Source organism: Parambassis ranga, chromosome 2 (assembly GCF_900634625.1).
Source record: "Parambassis ranga chromosome 2, fParRan2.1, whole genome shotgun sequence".
Lineage (NCBI taxonomy): Eukaryota > Metazoa > Chordata > Actinopteri > Ambassidae > Parambassis > Parambassis ranga.
In genome coordinates this window covers 15,155,659-15,177,223 of record NC_041023.1, presented here as the reverse complement: position 1 = coordinate 15,177,223, position 21,565 = coordinate 15,155,659, and the positions used below count along the sequence as shown (strand labels likewise).

The following is a 21,565-nucleotide window of genomic DNA, read 5'->3' as shown; positions in this document are numbered from 1 at the left end:
TTTAGCATTTTGAAGGAGTTTCTGGTTACCATGCTCAGAGTAGTTTGTAGGGCCTCTATAGAGCATGTACTTATTTTCAGAGCAGGGTATTCGTCACCTTTTTTAGCAGTGAGAGTAAAATTACAGCACAATCAGTGATGCAGTAAAGTTTATAAGACGAAGATTTTCAGACTAAGGCCAGCACTATCCTAAGATTGATAGCATTGACGAGGCTGACACGAAAATCCCATCAGGAGAGCACCCAGGTCGCCGACCTAAATATTCAAAAGTAAATTTCACGCAGTATTCTTGCGTGGCTTTTAATACATCACAGCACGGCTTTGTCAGCCCGCTGTGACACGCTGCCTCGGCATAAAGCCACATTACTGCACTTATCTTCTTTGCCAGCACCCACTGTGACAGCAGCAGGATATTGTCTACCAATTCAATTATCCAATGGCAGGGACAGCACCAAGACAAGACTTATTACTTTGCTATTAGCAGAATAGTTTTCTATAGGAGCATGCGATGGAAATCCTTTTATTTACTCCAGCCTGAGCTCCACATTTGGAGTCACGCCTGGTTGAGAGCTGTGGTGCTGAGGGGGAGAGGTCACACAAGATATTCTAGAAGAAGCAGTGTAACAGTGAGGTGTGGATAAGACTCAAAATATCAACCAGATTGAGCTGAAGGCTGCATTCCTAGAGAGCGAGGTGGTTGTTCTCACATTATTATTCAACAACTGAACAACAAATGTCACTAATTCTACACTAAAATTGACTATTTCACAGATAATTTCCACAACTGTGAAAGACACTCAAACAGATGTTGAGGCTCATTTTTGATCTGATTTAAACCACTGACGTTGACAGAGATCCGATATTAGTACAGAGTGAGAGACAAACAATGCCACTCACCCCATTCTATAAAGCCTGTGTTATAGACTGTTCTGAATATTGAGCAGCAGTGGCCTATAGGCTAAAGCCCCTTGTTTTCTCAGCAGATTGCAGAGGAGAAACAGATTTGAGTCATAAAAGACGTGACTGCCTTTGACAGACAGCAATAAGCTCCGTGGCTTTCAATAATTACATTTTAGAACGGACGTTTTTAAAGCACCAACAAGTCAGCCTAGTTGTTAAAATTAGATTTAAATTTTATTTTTGTTCTTCTACAGCATAACTAAAATGCAGTTGACTATGCACCTTTGGACTATGAACTTTTTCATAGCTGCTGTTACAGACAGAATAATTGTGTCTCCATTGATACCCATGTTGAAGTGGGAGCAGAAATAGACATTTTTACAACCTTGTCCTTCATATATGTCCTTTTCTTTTGTAATGAAGCATGTAGTTGGTCAAATAGGCATCCAGTGTGCTCCTTTTGTATTTATCTTGCAGTGGTTTGAGGGTGCCAAATCAGGTGAATTGGGTTGATGTTGGACGAGTTCACTTGAAATATTTATTTAACCATAAGAGAAATTCCACAAAAGTTTCTGACATCAAAAAAAAAGCTGAACTACACATGCATGTAATGAGAAATTAAAACTCCTCTTCCTCAGCCCAAGGCCACAACCACCACATACAGAATTGTGTGAGATTTCTCGACCGACACCACTCTCTGGCCTTTGCCTTATTTCTGTGCTCATTTTGGCAGTGTGAATGCAGGTTTAAAAAAAGGAGCTCCCCAGTGAGTATTTACCCTCAGGAATTTCCCAGAAACACATTTTGTAAAACATCTTATCTTAGTACAAACTGTACACTTCTAGATTGTATCTAAATGCAGATAATAAGCACATTTTAGACACAAAGCCAATGCTTTTTTATCAGGTAAATGTGAAAATACACCCAATTTTATAGAGTTAAAGACAGAGATAATGGAATCACACTTCATCTCTCCTGTAGCTCCGGCACAGCCAGAGATAAGGAAGAACAATTTGAACCAAACAACAAACATAACACTGGCCTGGTGAATGCCTGTCTGAAATAATGATCAATTATGTGTAAATGGAAAGTGCAACATAAGGGCGATGAACTATAATTGCAAACAAATACTTTTGTGAATAACAAATGTAGAAGGAAATCCAGCATGTGATGGTGATGGAAGGAAAAGAGATGCTGAGCCAAAAAGGTCACCATAACTCCAAGCCATGTAACACCTTTATGTGTGGACAACATGCTGGAGGACAACACTGACCAGACCATGAAAACACCCTCCCCAAAATGCATGCATGATTCGTATTTCTCAGAGGCAGAGATTCACTGCGGTTACATCCTCTCTCGGCACATCTGTATGCTCCGTGAGCACTCGCGCATATTTCATTTGAAAAGAAGTAGCCTGTCGTGGATGTATGATTGTCTCATCATTTATATTTACTCTGCTGAATTGAGGATCAGTCAAGCTTATATTCTACATGATGATGTAAGCCCTTGCAAATAACTTCATTAAGATGGATGTTAAAGCCAGTCAATGTAATAGGTAGGCACATCACATTTGTGGCTCAAAATCCCGTCTCTGAAAATTGGCTTTAAAATTGGGATTTTCACAGTAATGCGTGAGCTCTCTGTCTTCTGAGTCTGCCTCTCACCTAGTAATGATGCTCTTTAAACTTGTTTATAAGACTCAGAAAATAAAGTTTTTTCCCCATTCTGACTGAGAGTGTTATTAAAATAATTATACGTACCTAGAGGGGGAAACGAGTGACCAGAATGCATCTTGCCTCTTACCAATCGACAACCTCGGTCTGTGGACGTTGTGTCAGTAATGACAGCTTGTTTTCACTTCAATCCTCCACCACCTAATTGTTGTTGATATTGTAACACAAGTGTAGGGTTTTCCTAAATTCATCAGTCGAAATTGGACTTCATATTCACAGGCCCCTAATCCATTTTGCAATTGGTCCTTTCTTTTGCCCAGGTGACATGCTTGTTATTGCGACACAAAAAACAATGAAGAGCAGGGATTTGACTGCTACTCGGGCTGCACATAATACACATGGGAACACCAGGGAATCAAAAAGTGTCCATTTGTGACATCATTTACACTTTCATACCATTTGAATTTGCATTTTATTTGTTACTGTAATACAGGTGTAGAAAAGAGGAGGTTTGAACCTTAAGTGTGCTACATAATCAAGCCTCTTCCCCTTTTTTCTGTTGTTCTTACAATTATGGGGATGATGTTTTTTTTGTTTTGTTTTTTGAAGCACCTATCCTGTCAACATAACCTCATGCATAAACAAATAAAGCATTTTAGTAGTACAGTAATAGATCACAAATGAGGGTGTGGCTGCAGAAAGGATTTTAGAAATACCACGGTCCAAAAATAGACCTGTCACATTAAAAATATGCCCAAAAAAACGTTAATTACATTAATAGTCAGCATAATCAGAAATAGCAGTTCATGGAAAATTAATGTTTAAGGATTTTTGGGATGCATGGGATGGGTTTAATCAAAACTTGTAAATGATCACTAAAATCCTGACCATTCTTCAGGCTTTTTGTCCACCCTGGGCACCCATACTGTGACAACTTGTATAGACGAGCCTCTAAAATCTCTGCTGGCTTGATGGCTCACTTGTCTGCAGTAAAACCTTATCACCTATCATGATATTGCGTTAGCGACAGTAGGATTCCTTTACTCCATTAAACAGACGAAGCGGTCATCTCAAGCTTCTCGGACATTTCCCCAGCTTTCACAGTAAATGGTAAATGGCCTGTATTGTATAGTGCTTTTCTACCTACTCAAAGGTACTCAAAGCACCTCACACTATTTCACATACCATTTTGTGCACACTAGTATACACACATTCACACATACACAGGAATACAACAGCATGGAAGCCAGAACTAGGGGTCGAACCACCAACTCTATGGACAGTGACGAGTCCAACATTGAAGTTAATGATGGGGGCCATATATAGCTGTGTAAACACACTCACCTTTTGTTAGTTAGTAAACCAGAGTGATATAGAGGATGAAGGAGCACAGTTCTTCCTTAACAAGTGTGAGTGCTCATTATGTGTTTGCATGAAAAGGGCATGAGATAAGGTAAGGTGTACAAGTGTGTTTAATTGTGTTGAGTAAAGGTCATTTATTGCTCTTGGCTCTTCTACTTGGTTATCTGGCAAATAGCAAAACATTTAAGTTTGATGAGCCAGCAGCGGGCCCACTCTTCCAGCTTCTCACAGGGCAGCTGTTAGATGAAGAATCGATTGCAACATCCTGCTTCTTTCCTACAAAGCTCAGGGAGTCCTGGTGTTTCATCAGACTGCTCTTAGAAAGTAGGTGGGTAACGTTGGAACTTCACAGTTCTCAGAGCAACCTTGAGTGCACTTTTTAATATTCATCCTGTTAATTACTGAGCCTCGGGCTTTAAAACCACATTATTCCATCGCCTCACATGTCGCTGGGCTCATGTCATACTCCCTCCCCCAGTGCTCCCTCCTCATCATGACTATTGCTCAGCTGGAGCCGCACAGGTATCTTGAAACATTTTGCACAAAGGAAGGCAGCACTAACAGCAGCAAACTGGCGAGCATGTGGAGACAGAACAGAAATACCACTGACCTTTAAAGTGTTAGTTGGCTATTACATGCCGCATGATCCGGCTGCCCCCTGAAGCAATGGGGCTGCGCTATGGAATACTAGAGTTCTTGGCTTTGAGCATTTTGAGTACAAATGAATAATAATTAGGCAAGTAATGTCCAACAACCTGCTGGTAGGCAAACAGCCTTGACATTAAAAATGTCATTAATCATTTATCCACATCACCATCTCATTGTCTCTTTTCAAAATGAGACTCAGAGATGCTCTGCAGAGATTTCAGTCCCAGTCTGACTGCAGACTGTTTGGCCCAAATCCATCTGATCTCATTAATGTGCCAAACAGTGCTTTTCACTGTCACGATAGACCTACTGTATTAATATAGATGCAATAAGTAGCATTATAATCAGATGATGCTCTCTTAAATAATCTCGCCATCCTGTGTGACACCTAGCAGGCGCTACTGTGTGGTGGATGTTGGTATCATCTATGCTTTTATAGCCACAAAGCCAATGTCAATAAGGAACCTGAGCAGCATCACTCAGGCAAAGATATATTGTTAAAGATCAAAGTAAGTGTTTGCATCAAAGCCAAACATCCTTCAGTGTAAAATTGGTAACACTGATGATTACCAGACCCATCCAAAATGTCATACACATCTTACTTATCCCACCTCCTCCAGTTACAACAAGCTTTTCTGTCTTAGCAGACCTAGCTTCGTAAACACAGTTTGATCACTGCTGTCTACTTAAGACAGGACCACACTAACACCCCTTTTCCCTGTATGGACTTGTTCCTTTAAACTTTCTTAGCGTCACCTCCTCAGTTCATGTTTCCCTCACTATATGAAAACCATCAGGTAGGATGACTCACAAATTAAAAATACAAATAGTTAACACTTTTTAAAGAGAAAATCTACCGTCAGATTTTAGTTTAATGTAAATTATGTAATATGTTTTCATATTCGCTGCAAAATACTGAGTCATAATGAATAGATGATCACAGAGAAGCTGATCATCCGCACTGTCAGGTGTGCTGCAAATTAGATCCATGCCAGCCTGTAATGATATTACACAGAGCAATCATACATTCTAATAAACACTTAGAACATCAAACAGGGCTTCTGCAATGAAAACGCTCCTACTCTGAAAAACCATCTGGAGGATAAAAACAAGAATGCTGTTGATATGTGCACTGGTTTATTTGAGCTTTGAAGAGTCACTTAAGTCGAGTGAGGCTGATGCTGGGACACTTCATACTTTCATATAGACCTCCTTATAGTTCTGCTATTAATCTCAGGTCAAGTTGCCTGACAGTGAAAAAAGACGTTGAATTTCACCTCTGCTGAGAGTGAGTCATCTGTCCTGGTTTAGTTTATGATTCACCAGAGTCACATCAGACTCTTTACACGAGCTAGTGTTTGATGTAGGCACAAAAAAAATCTTTAAATATCCTTTATTTCTTATTGCTGTATTCAGGTAAAAAGCCTTGGTTTCCTGTGCGTGAGCTGACCGTCCTGACAAGCCAGCGATACATCTGCTTTAGTTTATTTCATCTGGTTCACATTTTCAGTGGCACAGGGAAAGTTAGAGCATAAGTACCTGAATATTGATTAGACCAATCTGAAATATTTACCTCCTTAGAGCTGTTGACAACACACGCCCCCAGAGAGATAAAGTGAACAGGCAGTCCACAGAATCCGCTGAAGTTAACTTCCTCCGCACGCTCACAGATATTTAGTATTGTAGCATTGACACTTGAAGTGGGGAACGACAATATGTAGGCAGTTTTAAACAAATCTCAGGATGAATGCAACAAGAGATGTCACAGACATCAACATGCTTTCATTCAGAATCAATAACAATTTTGTGCGAGAGAGAGAGAGAGAAAATGATAGGAAAGTGCCTTGATGGTGGCTTTTTAGCTGTTGTGAAAGAAGTTAAATGTAGTTTTGGGAATTTTGGGGAAGTAGAAGAAGAAGATAAGACAGTCTATTGTTGTTTTCATCTTCTGTGTGAATTGAAAAGAAAATTAGATAGCTGCAACACTTTCTACTAAAGTCTTATCTTGGTTTCTGCTACCTCTCATACACCTACACTTGAGGTGTTAATTATAAGCTAAGAAAAGCCAGTGTTACCTTTAACACAAAGTAATGAGGTGCAGCTGAAGACTATAGCTCTGAATCCACCACATGACTGATGAATTCTTCATATTACACCATCTGATATATCCTCAGGCCTCATTGCCACACTCTTTCATCTGCGTTTGACAATAAGAATCCATTTGTCGAGCAGTTTCAAAATCCCCAGATGCTACAGTTACCATTAAGGAAGAAATCCTCCACCGTAGTCCTGTCAAAAACAGCTTTCGTTCTATTGACTTATGGCACCATAAAACCTCTCACCAATGTTTCTCAACTTCCATATAATGCAGTTTGAGCTCAGTCAGAGCCATGAGCTGCTGTGGTTTAGCCAGCCTCGTCAAAGTAACAAAGGAACACATAACAAACCTTGAAGAAACAGTATGGATCCGTGGTTGTGTTCACTTAAAGTGCAGTACTGGCTATTTTAACCAAAATACTTCATCTTAATAATGGAGCAGTGTTAACAATAATCAGAGTCACATCAGGTGCAGCTGTTTTATCACCAGTGACAGTTACTACCCTTCCTATATATAGTGTTATAATAACCACAGCTGTGGTTCATGTCTACATTTTCATAAGCTGATTTAATATATGGTTTTAATTTTGGTGTTTAATTTAGTTTTACCTGTTAACTCAATAACATCTCTGCCGTGATGGTTCATTACGCTGTATTAGATTACAACAGAAGGGCAACTAAAAACGATCAGCATTTTGTCTTTGCTTAAAGACACTCATAAATCAAATCAGATGATTTAATTATATTTTATATGCCACTATGTCATCTTTACACCTCATCCAGCAGTAACAAACAAGGTATTTTGTAAGTATGTGGCATCCAGGTTTGCTGTGTTGTTAAATTTATGGGGAAAATATACAGCTAAGTTGTAAGTCCCACCTTAACCAGAAGTCCGAATCTTATGAGGAAAATCTACATTAGTCATTTGTGGTAGCAGGGTGTTCTCTGCAACACAGAGTAGGTTTTCCTAATGACTGCACATTGAACTAATGGCTAGCAACCTTGGTTGCAAAAACATCAGCTAATGCAGAATGGCCAGTGCCTGTTCAGTCTGTTGGAGCTGACCAATAAGAGAAGTTTGTGCTTTTTGTGAAGGTTACTAACAGATCTCTGTCCCACAGCAGTCAGAAGGTGTAACTCCCCCAGCCATTGGCCCTGGCTCCTTCTCAGGCCATGCCTGTTACACCTCTAAAGAGAGGCACCCATGGGGCATCCAGACCACCTTAACTGGCTCCTCTCATTATGGCAGAGCCTCTCCCAGGTTTTTGAACATCTCAGCCTACTTTAGAGAGCTTCTGGGGCTTGTATATGTAGCCATTTCCCAGATTTTATGATGTGACATAAACATACTGGTAATGTTGTGCCTCAGCTCTCTCTTCACTACTGTGGCCCATCAAGTGCCCACATGACATTTGCAAAAAACAGAGTCTGACCTCTCAAGTCAAGTCAAGTCAAGTCAAGTCAGCTTTATTGTCAACTCTGCTATATGTGCTGAACATACAGAGAATCGAAATTGCGTTACTCTTCACTCCGCAACATATAACATGTAACTAAAAACTAAAGATAAATATAAAGTGTAAAAAATGTACCTACAATGAGGCACACACAAAATACAAGGCACATAATGAAGGCACAATGCAGTCAGAGTGCAAAAGATGTATAGTGTCTCAGTCGCCAAGTTGAATGTCATCCCCCAACATGGCTGCACCTTACTGTGAAAATCACAGGACTAGAGGCAAAGTGACCCTGACAGAGTCCACCGCCACCCGGTCTGACTTAATGACAAGCGTGCACACACAACTCACTTGTGGCCTGGAAAAGTGGCCTTGGCACCCTATACCCCAGAATCACTTCCCACAACATCCCTCTGTAACCTTCTCCAGGCGCACAAAACACATCCAGGCTGGTCTGCCAATCCCCTCAGATATCTGTGAGAGGTAAAAGTTAGTCCAGTGTGGCTCAGATCCACATCGCTCTTCCTAGATCCACATTGCTCCTCCTCGCTCTAGCACTTCCATCCTTCATACCAGTACCCCATTACAGCATTTACAATAAAGGCAGAAGAGTATGATGCCCCAATCATTGGCACATGCCATGCCCTCTGGTCCCCTGGAGACAACCATCCTTCCATACCTCATTATATTTATTATAACATCAGAATATATTTTTGTAACCTAATAAGACTGACTTTCCAGTTTCCATCTGTTTTCAGCTCATAGTTGATGTTTTTTGGCCAAAATTTTGGCTTGAAGTTTTGATTCCAGACATAACATGTTTCTTACAAAAACATTCTGACAGCATCAAACAGCAGACAACTGAACAGCTAGTGGACACAGTGTTGTATTTTTGCCCAAGAGATACAAAAATCCCCTCCTTTAAGACTAAAGCAGAGCCAAAATAAGAGAGTGAGGATGTGAGTACCATGTAAGAAACTAATACTGTGTGTTGGTGTTGTGTTTACAGCTTGTTTTATTTCCTAGTTACCAAAATGTTTGTTTATCATTTGCCCCGTTTTTTTAGCATCAGCATAGAGCTCAAAAGCTTTCATCAACTTGTGACACACAAACACTCTGGGTGGTGACCTGGAAATTCTGATAAGCACATCTGTTTATGCTTCATTTATTTTATGCATGCACAAGAATGTATTATTGGTGTTTGTTAAAAGGTCATGGTATGGCCAAGTTGCAGCATTTAAAAGCAAAAAAAAAAAACTTCCATGAGGTCATTTTGAGACCTGACAGGCTCAGGCTGAAAATGTCAAGTTGTTATGTAGCTGTCATCTCAGAGTCAGTAATGAGGAAGCTGATATTGCTCCGACCGGAGCGCTCAGGAAGGTGATGCTATAGTCACACAGGAGGTCAGCTACATGATTTTTTTTCTCGGTGTCACTTTCTACCGATGACCAAAACTAACTGCCACTGTCAAACTATCTTCCCACCAATTACTGCTCCAGTTTTAGAGAGAGCATTGTTGGACATAATAATAGGGATGCCTCTGCCTCACTTGCCAAGCAGTAATTGTTGAGCTGTAAATGGACGTTGAATGGTTCTGAATTGCTGTTTGGATGTCCAAAAACACGGTGCAGCAGGACAAATTATGTTTGTTGTTTTTCTCATATAGTTTACTTCTCTTGAAATAGTGATCATAGCTGCTCTTTGCATGTCTCACTGCTGTGTGGTTTGGCTGACTTGGGGGGAAACTTGAAAATTAAACACATGGTCTATTACTGCAGGCCCTTTGTAGATTAGGAGGATTAGTATAACAAAAGCCGAATGCTGTGTGTGTCTTTGTAACATGTGGGTGAAAGAAAACTTTATTTAAGCTGTCCAAGAAAAAGGAGAATATGAAAGAAATAACTGAATCTTTTTCTGTCTGCAGAATGAACCAGGCTCCCACTGCAGGCTTTGAGGAAGATGTGGGCACCAAAACCACTCATCATGTTATGTATCCAGAGAGTGCCAGAGACCTGGACAATACCACCAGCCTGGTTCTGATCCCTTTCAAGACTCTTGACCTGCAGTGGATCATTAGTGCTCTGACCACTGGCACTATTGAACAGTAAGTGTAGACGTGTTCAGCATTAAAGCCTCACTAATCAATCATTTTATATTCAGTGTGGATCAAATGGGGATGTGAATATGCTGCTCTCAGTGCTGATCATGAGAGAATAATGACACTTCTCCTCAGCTGTGCACATCTTATCTTCCTCTTTGGTTAACATGTAGTTGTGTGTGGGTCATTAGAAAAGACACAGAGACATATATTTTTCTAAAAAGAGGGTAGAGGTCAAACCCAAGCTAAATTTGGACCTATTACTGGTCTTAAATTCATCGGGTCCAGAAATGGGGCAAAAAGGTTTATCAGAGATTTTGCTCATTTTTGACATGATGGCTGAACCCCACATCTGAAAGGTGCCCTAATCGATAGAGGTCTGCTGAGAGTAGAGGCCATCTGAGTGCAGTGAACTCATTGTCATATTTAAGATGGCATGTGCTTGGTGATATGTTGTATTATCCTGCTGGAAGTATTGATCAGAAGATGGTACACTGTGCTCATAAAGGGCCATCCCTTTATGTGCACAGTGTACCATCTTCTGATACATGGTCAGCAACAATACTCAGGTATGCTGTGGTATTTAAACCAGGTTGGTATTAATATAAGGGCCCAAAATGTGCCAAGGAAATCTCCCCTACACCATTACAGCAGCAGCAGCAGCCTAAACTGCTGGTTCAATGCATGTTCATGCAATTCATGTTGTTCTGAGCCGACCATGTGCATGTGGCAGCAGAAAGGGCTGGAACCAGTGTTTATTTGAGTTCCTGTTGTCTTTCTATCTGTTCCAACCAGTCTGACCATTCTCCTCTGACCCGTGTCAGTGCTGCTCACTGGATATTTTCCATCCTCTGTAAACACTGGAGATGGGTGTGTGTGAAACACTCAGACCACGTTTAAAGTTACTTCAGTCCCGTTTCTTCCACTTACTGGTGCAAGTCATGCTCACCATGTCTACATGATTAAATGCACTAAGTTGCTGCCTCCTGATTGGCTGATTAGATTTTGCGTTAATGGGCAGCTGAACAGGTGAACTGTGGCCTGTAAGCACATGTATAGAAATACATCTTGTTTTTAAGTGTTCAGTAAGAAATATTTAACTAAAGATGTATTAAATACAAACTCCACATTCCAGACATGACTCTGTGTAATCTATTTTTCACCACTTTCCTTCAGAATGTCATCATTGGTTAAAATTAAAAAGCAGATTATCTTCTCTGCTCATTGTGATGTGAGGAGCAGATCTGCTTCATTTACCGCTCCGTTTGTCAGCAAACTCAGAGCTCAGAAACTTTCACCATCCCAGAAATGTAAAAAGCTTAGAATGCACTGCTGTGCATGCTGCATGTGTCGCACTTCGAATCACTTACACTCTTCAAATACCAGATTGTCATAACAATCACACTCACTCACTTCTTCCATTTGTCACGTTGCCATAACAAGGATAATCACTCACTTTTAATCTTCCAGTAAATTTCACCTTCATCTGCTTCACTCTCACGGACCCGTGATCATTAGCTTGATTACTGGACATGTAGAAAAGAGGGGGGAAAAAATCAAGCTATTGCCAATTAATGCCACTGCCAATAACTCAATTGCGCCATCATATTAGATGGTGGAAATATCCAAACGAATGTTGACTACAAATGTGCACTTGTCTTCCAACTCTGCCAAAGCAATCATTCTGCATCATTAAATTTCACTTTATTGGCAGTAATGTCAGCATTAGCCCAACAGTCATTAGATGTTAACTGAGTGCTGTGAATTATTTTCTCACATTTTCTAGTCTTGTTAAATAAAATAGGACTCTAAGGACAGAGCAGTATGAATGGACAGATGAATTAATATAATATAATATAAGCACTTATATACACTTTATCAGAAAGGCTACCTGGTTTGTGATTACTTTTTATTTCCATTATTGCGTGCCATCTATTTATGTTGACACAATGTAGTTTACCTAGACACTGACTTGTTTTAGTCGGCCAGAAAAATAGAACGTGCATATTGTATGTCATGGTGAAGACACTTTCCATATGCAAACATCGCACTGGTGCCGCATGCACCTGCACACAAACACCTGTAATGTGATGGTGGTATATATACGTGATTCTAAATTTCTCGTCATGTATTGGCTGTAGATGGAAAATTAAAGCTAGTGTTGTTTTTTGTTTTTGTTTTTTTTATAGCACATACCTGCCTGTGATGTCCAGGATAAGGGCAAACAAAGATAAGGTAAGTTTATAGGTTTGATTAGAAGGGTATAGATAATGATGATGATTTGTTTTATTTTTTCTGTGAGTAGCAGTAAGAGCAGATGATACTGTCACGGACAGCAAAGCACTGAATGGCAAATACAACACTGACAAGGAACACTGGGATCAGACCTGTGAGGGAGGGGCAGGTAATCACAATGCAAGGACTTCCAAAGTAAAACAGGAAGTGCAAAAAGGAGCCTTAAAACACAAGGAAACTGACACTTAACTGGAAGTAGAACACAAGAGAACAGATATTTCAAAATAAAACAGGAAACCATTGACAAAGATATGGAAGGCAACCAAAATAACAGAAGAATGCAAAATAAAGGCTTAAAACCACTAATTAAAAAATAAATAAGATTAACTGGAATCATGGTTAACACTTGACCAGCACTATACCTTACAGCCAATATTAAAAAATATGCCTACAAAATGAAAAAATAACAGTAAGCTGCTGGCTGCAAACCTGCAGGTTTTAAAAGAGGTTTTCTAGCAGGGAGTTTGAACCTGCTGTCACATGCTTCGATCAATTTCCTGAACACCAATTGTGCTCAGAGCCATCATGTCTTTTTATATGAAGCAGGAAACTGTGCTTGTTATTTTCTTGCTTCTTTTTGATTGCTTTTCATGCAGGCCAATGGGTGACTAAGGTGACAGGATGTATTTTTTTGTTTTGGTACAGTCCTGCAAGTGCTGTTAAACTTATAGGAAAAGACTTACCTGCAGGTAACTTGAGTTCACTTTAACACTTGTGTTGCTCATTTGTTGTCACCTCGGTGCTTAACTTTTGATTGACAGGCCATTGTCAGCGTGGCGCTTTCATTATAAAATACACTTTCTCCTTCCTGGTGACAGGAATTCTGTAAAATCTCATGTGATGACGGTATCACAATCACAACTACACACACTGCATGCATTTCCTGGTAGATGCTGTTATTTGTGGGCATGACCGTAGATGTGTTAAAAAGAGCCCACTGAGGCTGAGTTCCACATTAGCACTGCAGCACTGATTATGGCACATAAATGACACACCATATGGACAAGTGCTGCTTTCACCACTGTGAGGCCTGTAAAGTACGCACTGTGCGCTGTAATGTTATACTAGAAGATAACTGTACACTGTAGGCAGCTGATGTGTTAAATGCCATATTTTTCTGTTTGCTAATAGGACCATGAAGCGATTATTATTATTATTCATATATGCATAGACGAGAAACACTTAAAACATCCCAATTTATACATGATTATGCATGAATTTAAATGCTGGCTGTGTTCTTTGGTTGAAGGTCAAATCCCAGAGTAACTGTCAGAACACACACTGTGCTCAACAAAAAAGTTCAGTTTATTGTTGTGTTCCATTGTGTATATCTGTTTTTTTGTTGTTTGTTTGTGCTGTGATGCATGCCTGACCAAAGTAGAAGTCCCTTTCACACAGAGACTGGGCAAACCTGAAGCTAACACACATCTGCAAGTGTGCACATGACAAATTGTGTCACTAGAGGGTGAACTTGACCTTCTGCGCTGGTGTGCTTGTACCCAATGATTTTTTACGTGTCCATAAGGATGCTTGTTGCATGAGCACAAGCTGCACGTATACCACAAAAAAACCAACTACCGTCTCTTAGGAGAGTCTGAGTGAGGAGGTCAGCTTCTTTAAAAGAATATAAAAACAAGCAAATGTTCAGGGAATTTGACATTCAGGCAAGAAGAAAGTGTGTGCCACTTTAAAGTGTAGCTATAAACTGTATATAAAAATGGATGACACAGCTCCACCTCTCTCTGTTGTAGAAAGTCGAGGCCAAAATGTCTTTCTTACAGGCTCTGCCATGTTGGAAAAAGATGTCATCTGGGGTCTGCAGCTATCTAGTGGATTCATAAAGTTCACAAGGAAGGAATGTGTCAATACAGGCATGGTTAGAGAGAATAAATGTTTATATTTAAAAAAAAATCATAATGTATTTTTAACTTGTATGGGTATAAACGGTTTAACATGTCACTTGAAGACAAACAGCTGGAGAAGACAGACCATTGTCATGGTTACTGTGCTTGCTAAGCCCTGTAGCTAGCATTTAGATTTCCTTAACCTATCATTTAAACATATCTGTACTTGTTTATAACAATTTTTTTAAAAAGGTATGAAATGTCCCTCTGTGTGTGTGTATTTTGATTCCATGTTACATTATGTATGAATACGGGTTGCTACGATTCAGCCATTTTTTTATATTGTAAGGTGTGTTTCTGTATGGTTTTCAATTTGGTGCTCCATGTGCCCCTTCACTTTGAGCACCTCGCCCCTCCAAAGGTCTCTGCACGGCCCTGAGCCTTGGTTTTATGTTGCTGTTTAAATGAAGAGCAGACATTTATCCTTTGGCCATTGAAGTGAGTTTTCCAGTACGTGAAGGAGACACACTAAAACTGTGTGACCAAGGTGAATTTAAAAAGAGGAAATGATTTTTTTCTTTTGCACCATACAAAGTATGATGATTTGATTTTAATTGTCCATGAAATGACTTGACACTAAACTTTTTTTTCCTGAGCTATAAAATAGCTTTCTATTGTGTGTCTATTAATGCAGAGATGTTTTTTATGGAAGTTTAATTAAGTTTACTCTTTCAGGTGTTGATTTACAGTCCGACTTTTTTCAAATACGTCTATGAGTCCTGGCTGGACGGTCATGGTCGGTATCCATCGACTGGCTTCCTCAGCTTGCTGTTTGCTGTCCACATATGTGATGAGGTAAAAAAAAAGCTAAAAAAGAGTGCCTATTTTTAAATCTAATAATGTCAGATGTTTCTGATGCAATGTTAAAAAAACAGCTGAATATGCTGTTTCTGATGCAGGTCAATGTGTTTGGATTCGGCGCAGACCAGTACGGAAACTGGCACCACTACTGGGAAGAGAACAATCTGGCCGGAGCTTTCCGTCACACGGGAGTCCATGACGGAGATTACGAATATAACGTCACCCTGCTGCTGGCAGACAAGCACAAAATTCGAATGTTTAAAGGCAGATGATACAGAGCGTGTATGAGCAGCAGGGTTAACACTTTTTTTTTTTCAAAGACATTTTCACACAAACTAGTCTGGTTTATCCAGTTTCCTATTGTTGGCTTAAGCTGCTGTCATCCCTATTGATGAGCCTTTGTCTATATGTGGGTCCAGACAGGCCAGGACAGATCAAAATCACCACTGCCACTTCTAATCCCAATTATACTGTGTCTGGAAGGACTTTTTACTTAAACAGCTTCAGCTTATAATTGTAAACTCCATTGTTCTTTTTCTTTACCATTATGGCCACCTGACACTTGTGTGTATTAATGGACACAAAATAATCCCTGCCGACAGCAGACAAAGTGCCATAATTACAGTCCTGATAAATGGACACAGAGAGGTGATATATTATGCAGGAGCAGCCTGTTAAATCCAAATTAACCACTGACAGACATGAAAGCATGTGAGAACCAAACCATATTGATTGCACTGTAAATATCATTTATAAATCCCCGCACTGTGGCAGTGAAGGTGTTTCACATTATCATACTGGCAGATGTGAGAGAGATTCGCCTGTTTTTTCATCACACTGAATGATTTGAACATAAAGTAGCTGCAGTGCAGAGCCGCTTGCAGCCTGTTTGTCCGATTGCAGCAGTAATACACAGTTTACTGAGGCTTAGGGGACAAACCCAAAATCAGCCTCAAAGAACATATTTTACTACAATGTGACATTTATAGAATACCCACAGGGCCGGAGGCTTTTTTTTTTTTTTTAAGAAATGCTGCAGTCATGAGCTCAAGTCTCCCAACACATTTCCATCACCACTTAGAAAGTTTAAGTTTTATCACAGAGAAAATTATGTTTTTAATTTGTTGATTCGTATGTTTCTTCTAAATTTAATCCCTCACTGTTAAATTCAGCGTCAGAGTACTAAACACAGAAGTTCAATTTTGTTGACCAAAAAGGCAATTACTTTTAAAAACAGTGCAAAAAACACTGAAAAAAGGCATTACATTTAAACATTATTATCCCAATAAATGACTGTTATCAGTTATTACTCATTAGTGATAAAAAGAAACACTATAGTCACCAGGTAAGCATTCATCACTGTAGTTTTAGCTTTCTGTTTCCATTCATTTTGTGCTGGTAGGTTTGGTTAAGGAAGGGTTCACGTTACAATCCATCGTGCTAAGTTTTCTGTGTTAGCAGCTCACACTTATTCAAACTCCTTTCATTTCCATGTATCCCCATCAGAATATGCTAATGCTAATGCCTTCTGGCCTACTGGTGGGCGAAGAGTTTCCTGGCTGCTAATAACAATTGATAATGGCCATTCAATGGGCTGATAACAGTGAAATCTGAATCAAATACACACAGTAAATGTGACACAAACATACTGGAAAGACATGTTTAGGTTTAGCTGGGATAGGATCCAGCCCCCTGTTACCTGTGACTGCAGGACAAAGCGGGTTTGGCTGATGGATAGATGTATAGGTCTTTATGTTTATGGCTAATTGGTAAATATCAGCAGGCTATTACTAAGATCTTTACCTTTAGAGACCTATGTTTAGTATGCTGAGTGCCTGTTTCTTGCTGCTGTAACAGTAGAATTTCCCACCTTGGGGTGAATACAGTACTTCTATTCTAAGATGCTGAACATAGTAACCAGTTGCTATGCTACCCCTGTTAGCATCATCTTTTTAACACTTAACCACTGTGCCTCATGAGGCTGCAATTATGTCATGAATTGAATAAATCATCTATAAAATTCCATTAGAGGCAGTCTGCAGAGGATGTACCACTTTTTACCCTCACTGCAGCCCTGATTGCCTTGGTCCTGGTATTACAGCTCAACAAAAAGAAACCTACATTTTTATTCCCATCACTCCTTTTTGGCGTGCTGGGGGTTCATTTTCCCACCAAAAAAAATCCATTGGGCCTGAAAGACTGCACCGGAGACCTGCTGCAGCCCATGGATTAGGAGCTGTGTTACAGCTGAGCAGTCAATGAGATATTCATCTTTCAGTGTGATGAAAAATTGACAGAAAAGTTTTTAATGCCAGACACAAACATCAGATTCTTTATGGTGACACAGCCTATACAGGGGTGCCTTATCATTCAAATCAATGACGTACTGTACATTTTTCATGTACTAGACATCGTGACATACATTTATAATGAAAAGTAGATGTGAAGTGCCTTCAATGGGAGTTTTTAAGACTTTTACCATAAAATTGTACTCTTAATTATCATCACTGTTTATGTTATTGTTATAAGTGTAAATTTGAGAAGAATCATGTGCATGCTTCAGTCAGCACAGCCATTTTCAGTATGCTGAGACATGTTTTCATCCAGGCTTCACATTGCTAGCTGCTGAACTTGTTTTAGACGTGGAAAGAAGCTCTTACCCTGCTCTCATGCTCACCTACAGATGACTGAGCTAAAAGAGACGCTGCGAGACTTTGGTCAGGAGTTTAGCTGGATTTGCTCCGAGTGCCTTGAGACGTAACAGGGACCTTTTGTGTCTTCATGATCTGTGTCCTCTCTTTGTCTGACACTTGGTATACATGAAATTGCCAGCAGTGGTGCACATTTGTTCCACAGGGACTACTGCCACCTTGTGGACAAGAACGTGTGTGCATTAGTGTTAGTTCATTTGTCCATCTTAAGACTTCATTTTAATTAGACAGCCAGCTACATATACCTGCATTTGTTTTCTTTTCAGCTGGACACTTATACCATAAACTCTGTTGAAGAAGCACTTGCAGGAAAGAAAAAAAACACATATATATTAACAGTTTATTTTTCCTGGTATGAAAAAGTTATATTTCAGGTCACGGACACTGACTTGTGTGGGAGAGATGGATAATAAAAAATTGAATTATTCAGTTACACAGCGATCTGTGAGCTCCCACAATCCGGTAAAATCCAACTGTAGCTTTATTTTCTGCTAAAATGCCTGAAAAGGACACAAAGGTTAATTATTTATAAATAATACATTTCACAAACTGAACAGGCTGGGGGCATTTTAGATTTGTGGCTTGTGTGTGGACAGTTTTTCACACAAAACAACCAAATACAACAGTGTTAGACACATTTAAAGAGCATCACAGGTTGTATACCTCATAGCTTTTTTTTCCCCTTACTCTCCATCAAAATCAGAAACTGTCATTATTCAGCCTTAATTTATGAGGGAATTACCGAGGGAATATAAAGTGGAGTGCCCTTTTTTATGTGATTGTCAGTAATAGTTTTGTTTTTCCCCCCAACATTATACACATTATACAGCTAATAGTCTTGTAATAAAAAATGTGAGAATAAAGGCACGATGTACACTTTGATATAAAGATAATAATTATGTATGCTTTATTGTCCCAGCATGCGCTGAAGCAGTTTTTTTCTTACTTAATGATGCAACCCAGCATCTCAGTCACACTGAACAGCAGATGAGTCTGAATCCGTATTCATCAATCACATTACTCTTGAAATGTTTAATAGCCTAAACAGTCATTGTTTTTGCATCTAAACCTCTTTAAGAAGAAGAATAACAGACGGGTGAGTATGTAGACCCATTCACTCCAATTGTATTTATAGCTCAGCCTTTATGCATTGTGCATGTCACATGTCACAATTTGACAGTGCTGAGTCTGGCCCCCATGATTATCTATGTATAAGCTCATAATAATGACCTAGAAAGGTAAATGAGAGAAAGAACCCAGTGAACTATGTGCAGTCTGCTTAGCAACGTCTTCTGATGCCAAATCCAGTCTGCAGCAGGACAACAGGTCCATGAAGCAGCATCAGAATAAACAATGAGACCTGCAGCAGATGGTTTGGCCCCCACAGAGCCTTGATCTCAGCAATGCAGAGTTAGTCTGGGATTACCCGAGTAGACAAGAAGACCCTGTGACAGACTGAACTCTGGGAAGCTCTCCAAGAAACCTGCTGATTAAGGTGCGTACCACATAACTGGATCGGTGGCACATGGTTGGATTCCAGCTGAGGAAGCGTGTTGCATGTCATACCTCTGAATCCTGCCCCTCATCCTCTCCTCCTGCAGAGTGCCGTACAAAGTAAATGACATTAATGAAAGCAGGATTACTGGTCTGTGAAATCACCACTTTCAATCTGTTTCATGATTTATATTCCACAATCTGTTTAGGTAATATGGAATAGATCTGTATAAACAGTACAGGCTCATAATATATGTCACCAGTTATAGTGCATGGCAGTCTACTAGGCTGATAATAAAAAGGAAATGCTGCTGCAGTAAATCATTCTGACTTTACACAGTGCTGTTTAAAATGTGTCACCATATTCAAAATTACAACTTTTTTTATGAGTCATAAAATTCAATTCCCTCCAATCTTTATTCAGAACTATTTAGATTTATTATTATCTATATATTTGCTTCTTCTATGTGACTGCAATGAGAAATAAATATACACATAGCTATATAATATGTATCTCCGTCAGCTAGAACACCTAAAGTCCAGACTCACCAGCATTTCAGAAGGAAGTGCTGAACTTTTTGTCTTTTAATACATTTTTTTTCACTCTTATAATACCATTATTTATGTTTCATTTAGGAGCTGGCCTGTTAGAATGTGTCCATCTTCTATAATGGACACATTTAGACTGAACACACTTAAATCAGTGATATCAGACCTGGTAAGAGGAGAAGGGGTAAGTACTTAATTTGTATTTATTATATTTGATTATTTATTATTTAATTTATTTATTGTCTTGTATGTTTGTTAGTTTGATTTTTTTCTGTTAAGGTGAAACCTTGAGGGTAAGTATAGGGTGTGTGTGTGTGTATGTTCTTTGTTTGCAGCTCTATAATGTATGTATGTTTGTATGTTCCTCAGTACCTCAGTTGTGGGTAAGAACAGTCAAAAAACATGGGACTTCAGGTGCCCATGGATATACGTGTGTGCTCTAATGACGGTTGACATGTGAACTGATTGCCACATTATCTACACACATATCTACATGATCTACACAAGAAAATCACAAAAAGTGTATGATTATATATACACATTTTTTGTTTTTGATTGATAGCAGCTTAGTTGTTGAGCAGTTTGTGTATATTATCATTTGTCCTTGTTTATTTGTGTGCTTTTTCTGTTTTTGGATAACATGAGCTTTGTGTTAATAAAGCTTAGTTTTTATTTGTTAAGTACTTTTTGTGTGGTTTGCATTGGGGTCCAACCTCCTTCTACATCAGATTAAATCCAAACACTGTGATGGTTTTGGTGATCTGTCTTTCTCTAAATGTCTGAGTGTTTATTTCAGTGCTGTGAAGAGTTGCTGCATTTTTAACCAGTGATGGAGGTGGAAGTACTGGTGCTTGGTACTTAAGTAAAAGTACAAATAACCAGCAAAATATATACTCAAGTAAAAGTAGAAGTGCTACATCAACAATCCTACTTAAGTAAAAGTCTTAAGTACTTACTTTTAAATGTACTTAAAGTATTAAAAGTAAAAGTACTCATGCACCGAATATATATTATTGATTTCCATTGCAAAGGATATCTGAACAGGTTAAAATAATCAAAGAAATCATAGGTAGGAGATTTTGAAAACTCAGTGAGAGTCCAGATTTCCAAAGTAAACACACGCCCCCTTCTCCCGGAGCTCACCCCGAAGCCACGCCTCCCTCCACGGTTCTTTCCCACCTCCACATGGACGCGCATTACTTGAAGACGAGCTGCGGTCTGTGACTTCGGCCATCATGCACGTACCTCTGGTGTGCGCAGAGCAGGAAGAGTGACAACCAGCCAATACTCCATGCAGGGTCCACCCGGAGGATTGGCTGATGTTTTTAGCGTTTCATAGCTTGAATGATTAATATTCTTTGTTTTAAAGCGAAACTGCCGAACTAATTGGTTGCTTTCAGATTGTAAAGACAAGTTACACTAATTGAACAAAAAGTGCATCAGAATGAAATCTCCTGCCCTACCTTAAAAATTAAAATGGACAATTTACATTTTCAGTACAGAATCAGCTATGGACAGGTCTGTGTGTCATGAGACAGGCTGTGGGCATCAAGTGGACAGAGAGGCTGCTAATAAAAAAC

The 21,565-nt window shown here is 39.4% G+C and overlaps 1 protein-coding gene across 2 annotated transcripts in view; it reads left to right on the top strand.

Annotated features, from left to right (window-relative positions):
* The window catches only part of LOC114431889 (CMP-N-acetylneuraminate-beta-galactosamide-alpha-2,3-sialyltransferase 1-like), a 58,912-nt gene extending 40,082 nt beyond the window's left edge, over positions 1–18,830 (top strand). For both annotated transcript variants that reach the window (XM_028399564.1, XM_028399565.1), the window contains 4 exons: positions 10,058–10,237; positions 12,421–12,466; positions 15,106–15,225; positions 15,330–18,830. In XM_028399564.1, coding sequence (XP_028255365.1) covers positions 10,058–10,237; positions 12,421–12,466; positions 15,106–15,225; positions 15,330–15,503 — 520 coding nt within the window. In that variant the 3' untranslated portion in view covers positions 15,504–18,830. The remainder of the gene's footprint in view (positions 1–10,057; positions 10,238–12,420; positions 12,467–15,105; positions 15,226–15,329) is intronic.
* The last annotated feature ends 2,735 nt before the right edge of the window (positions 18,831–21,565 follow it).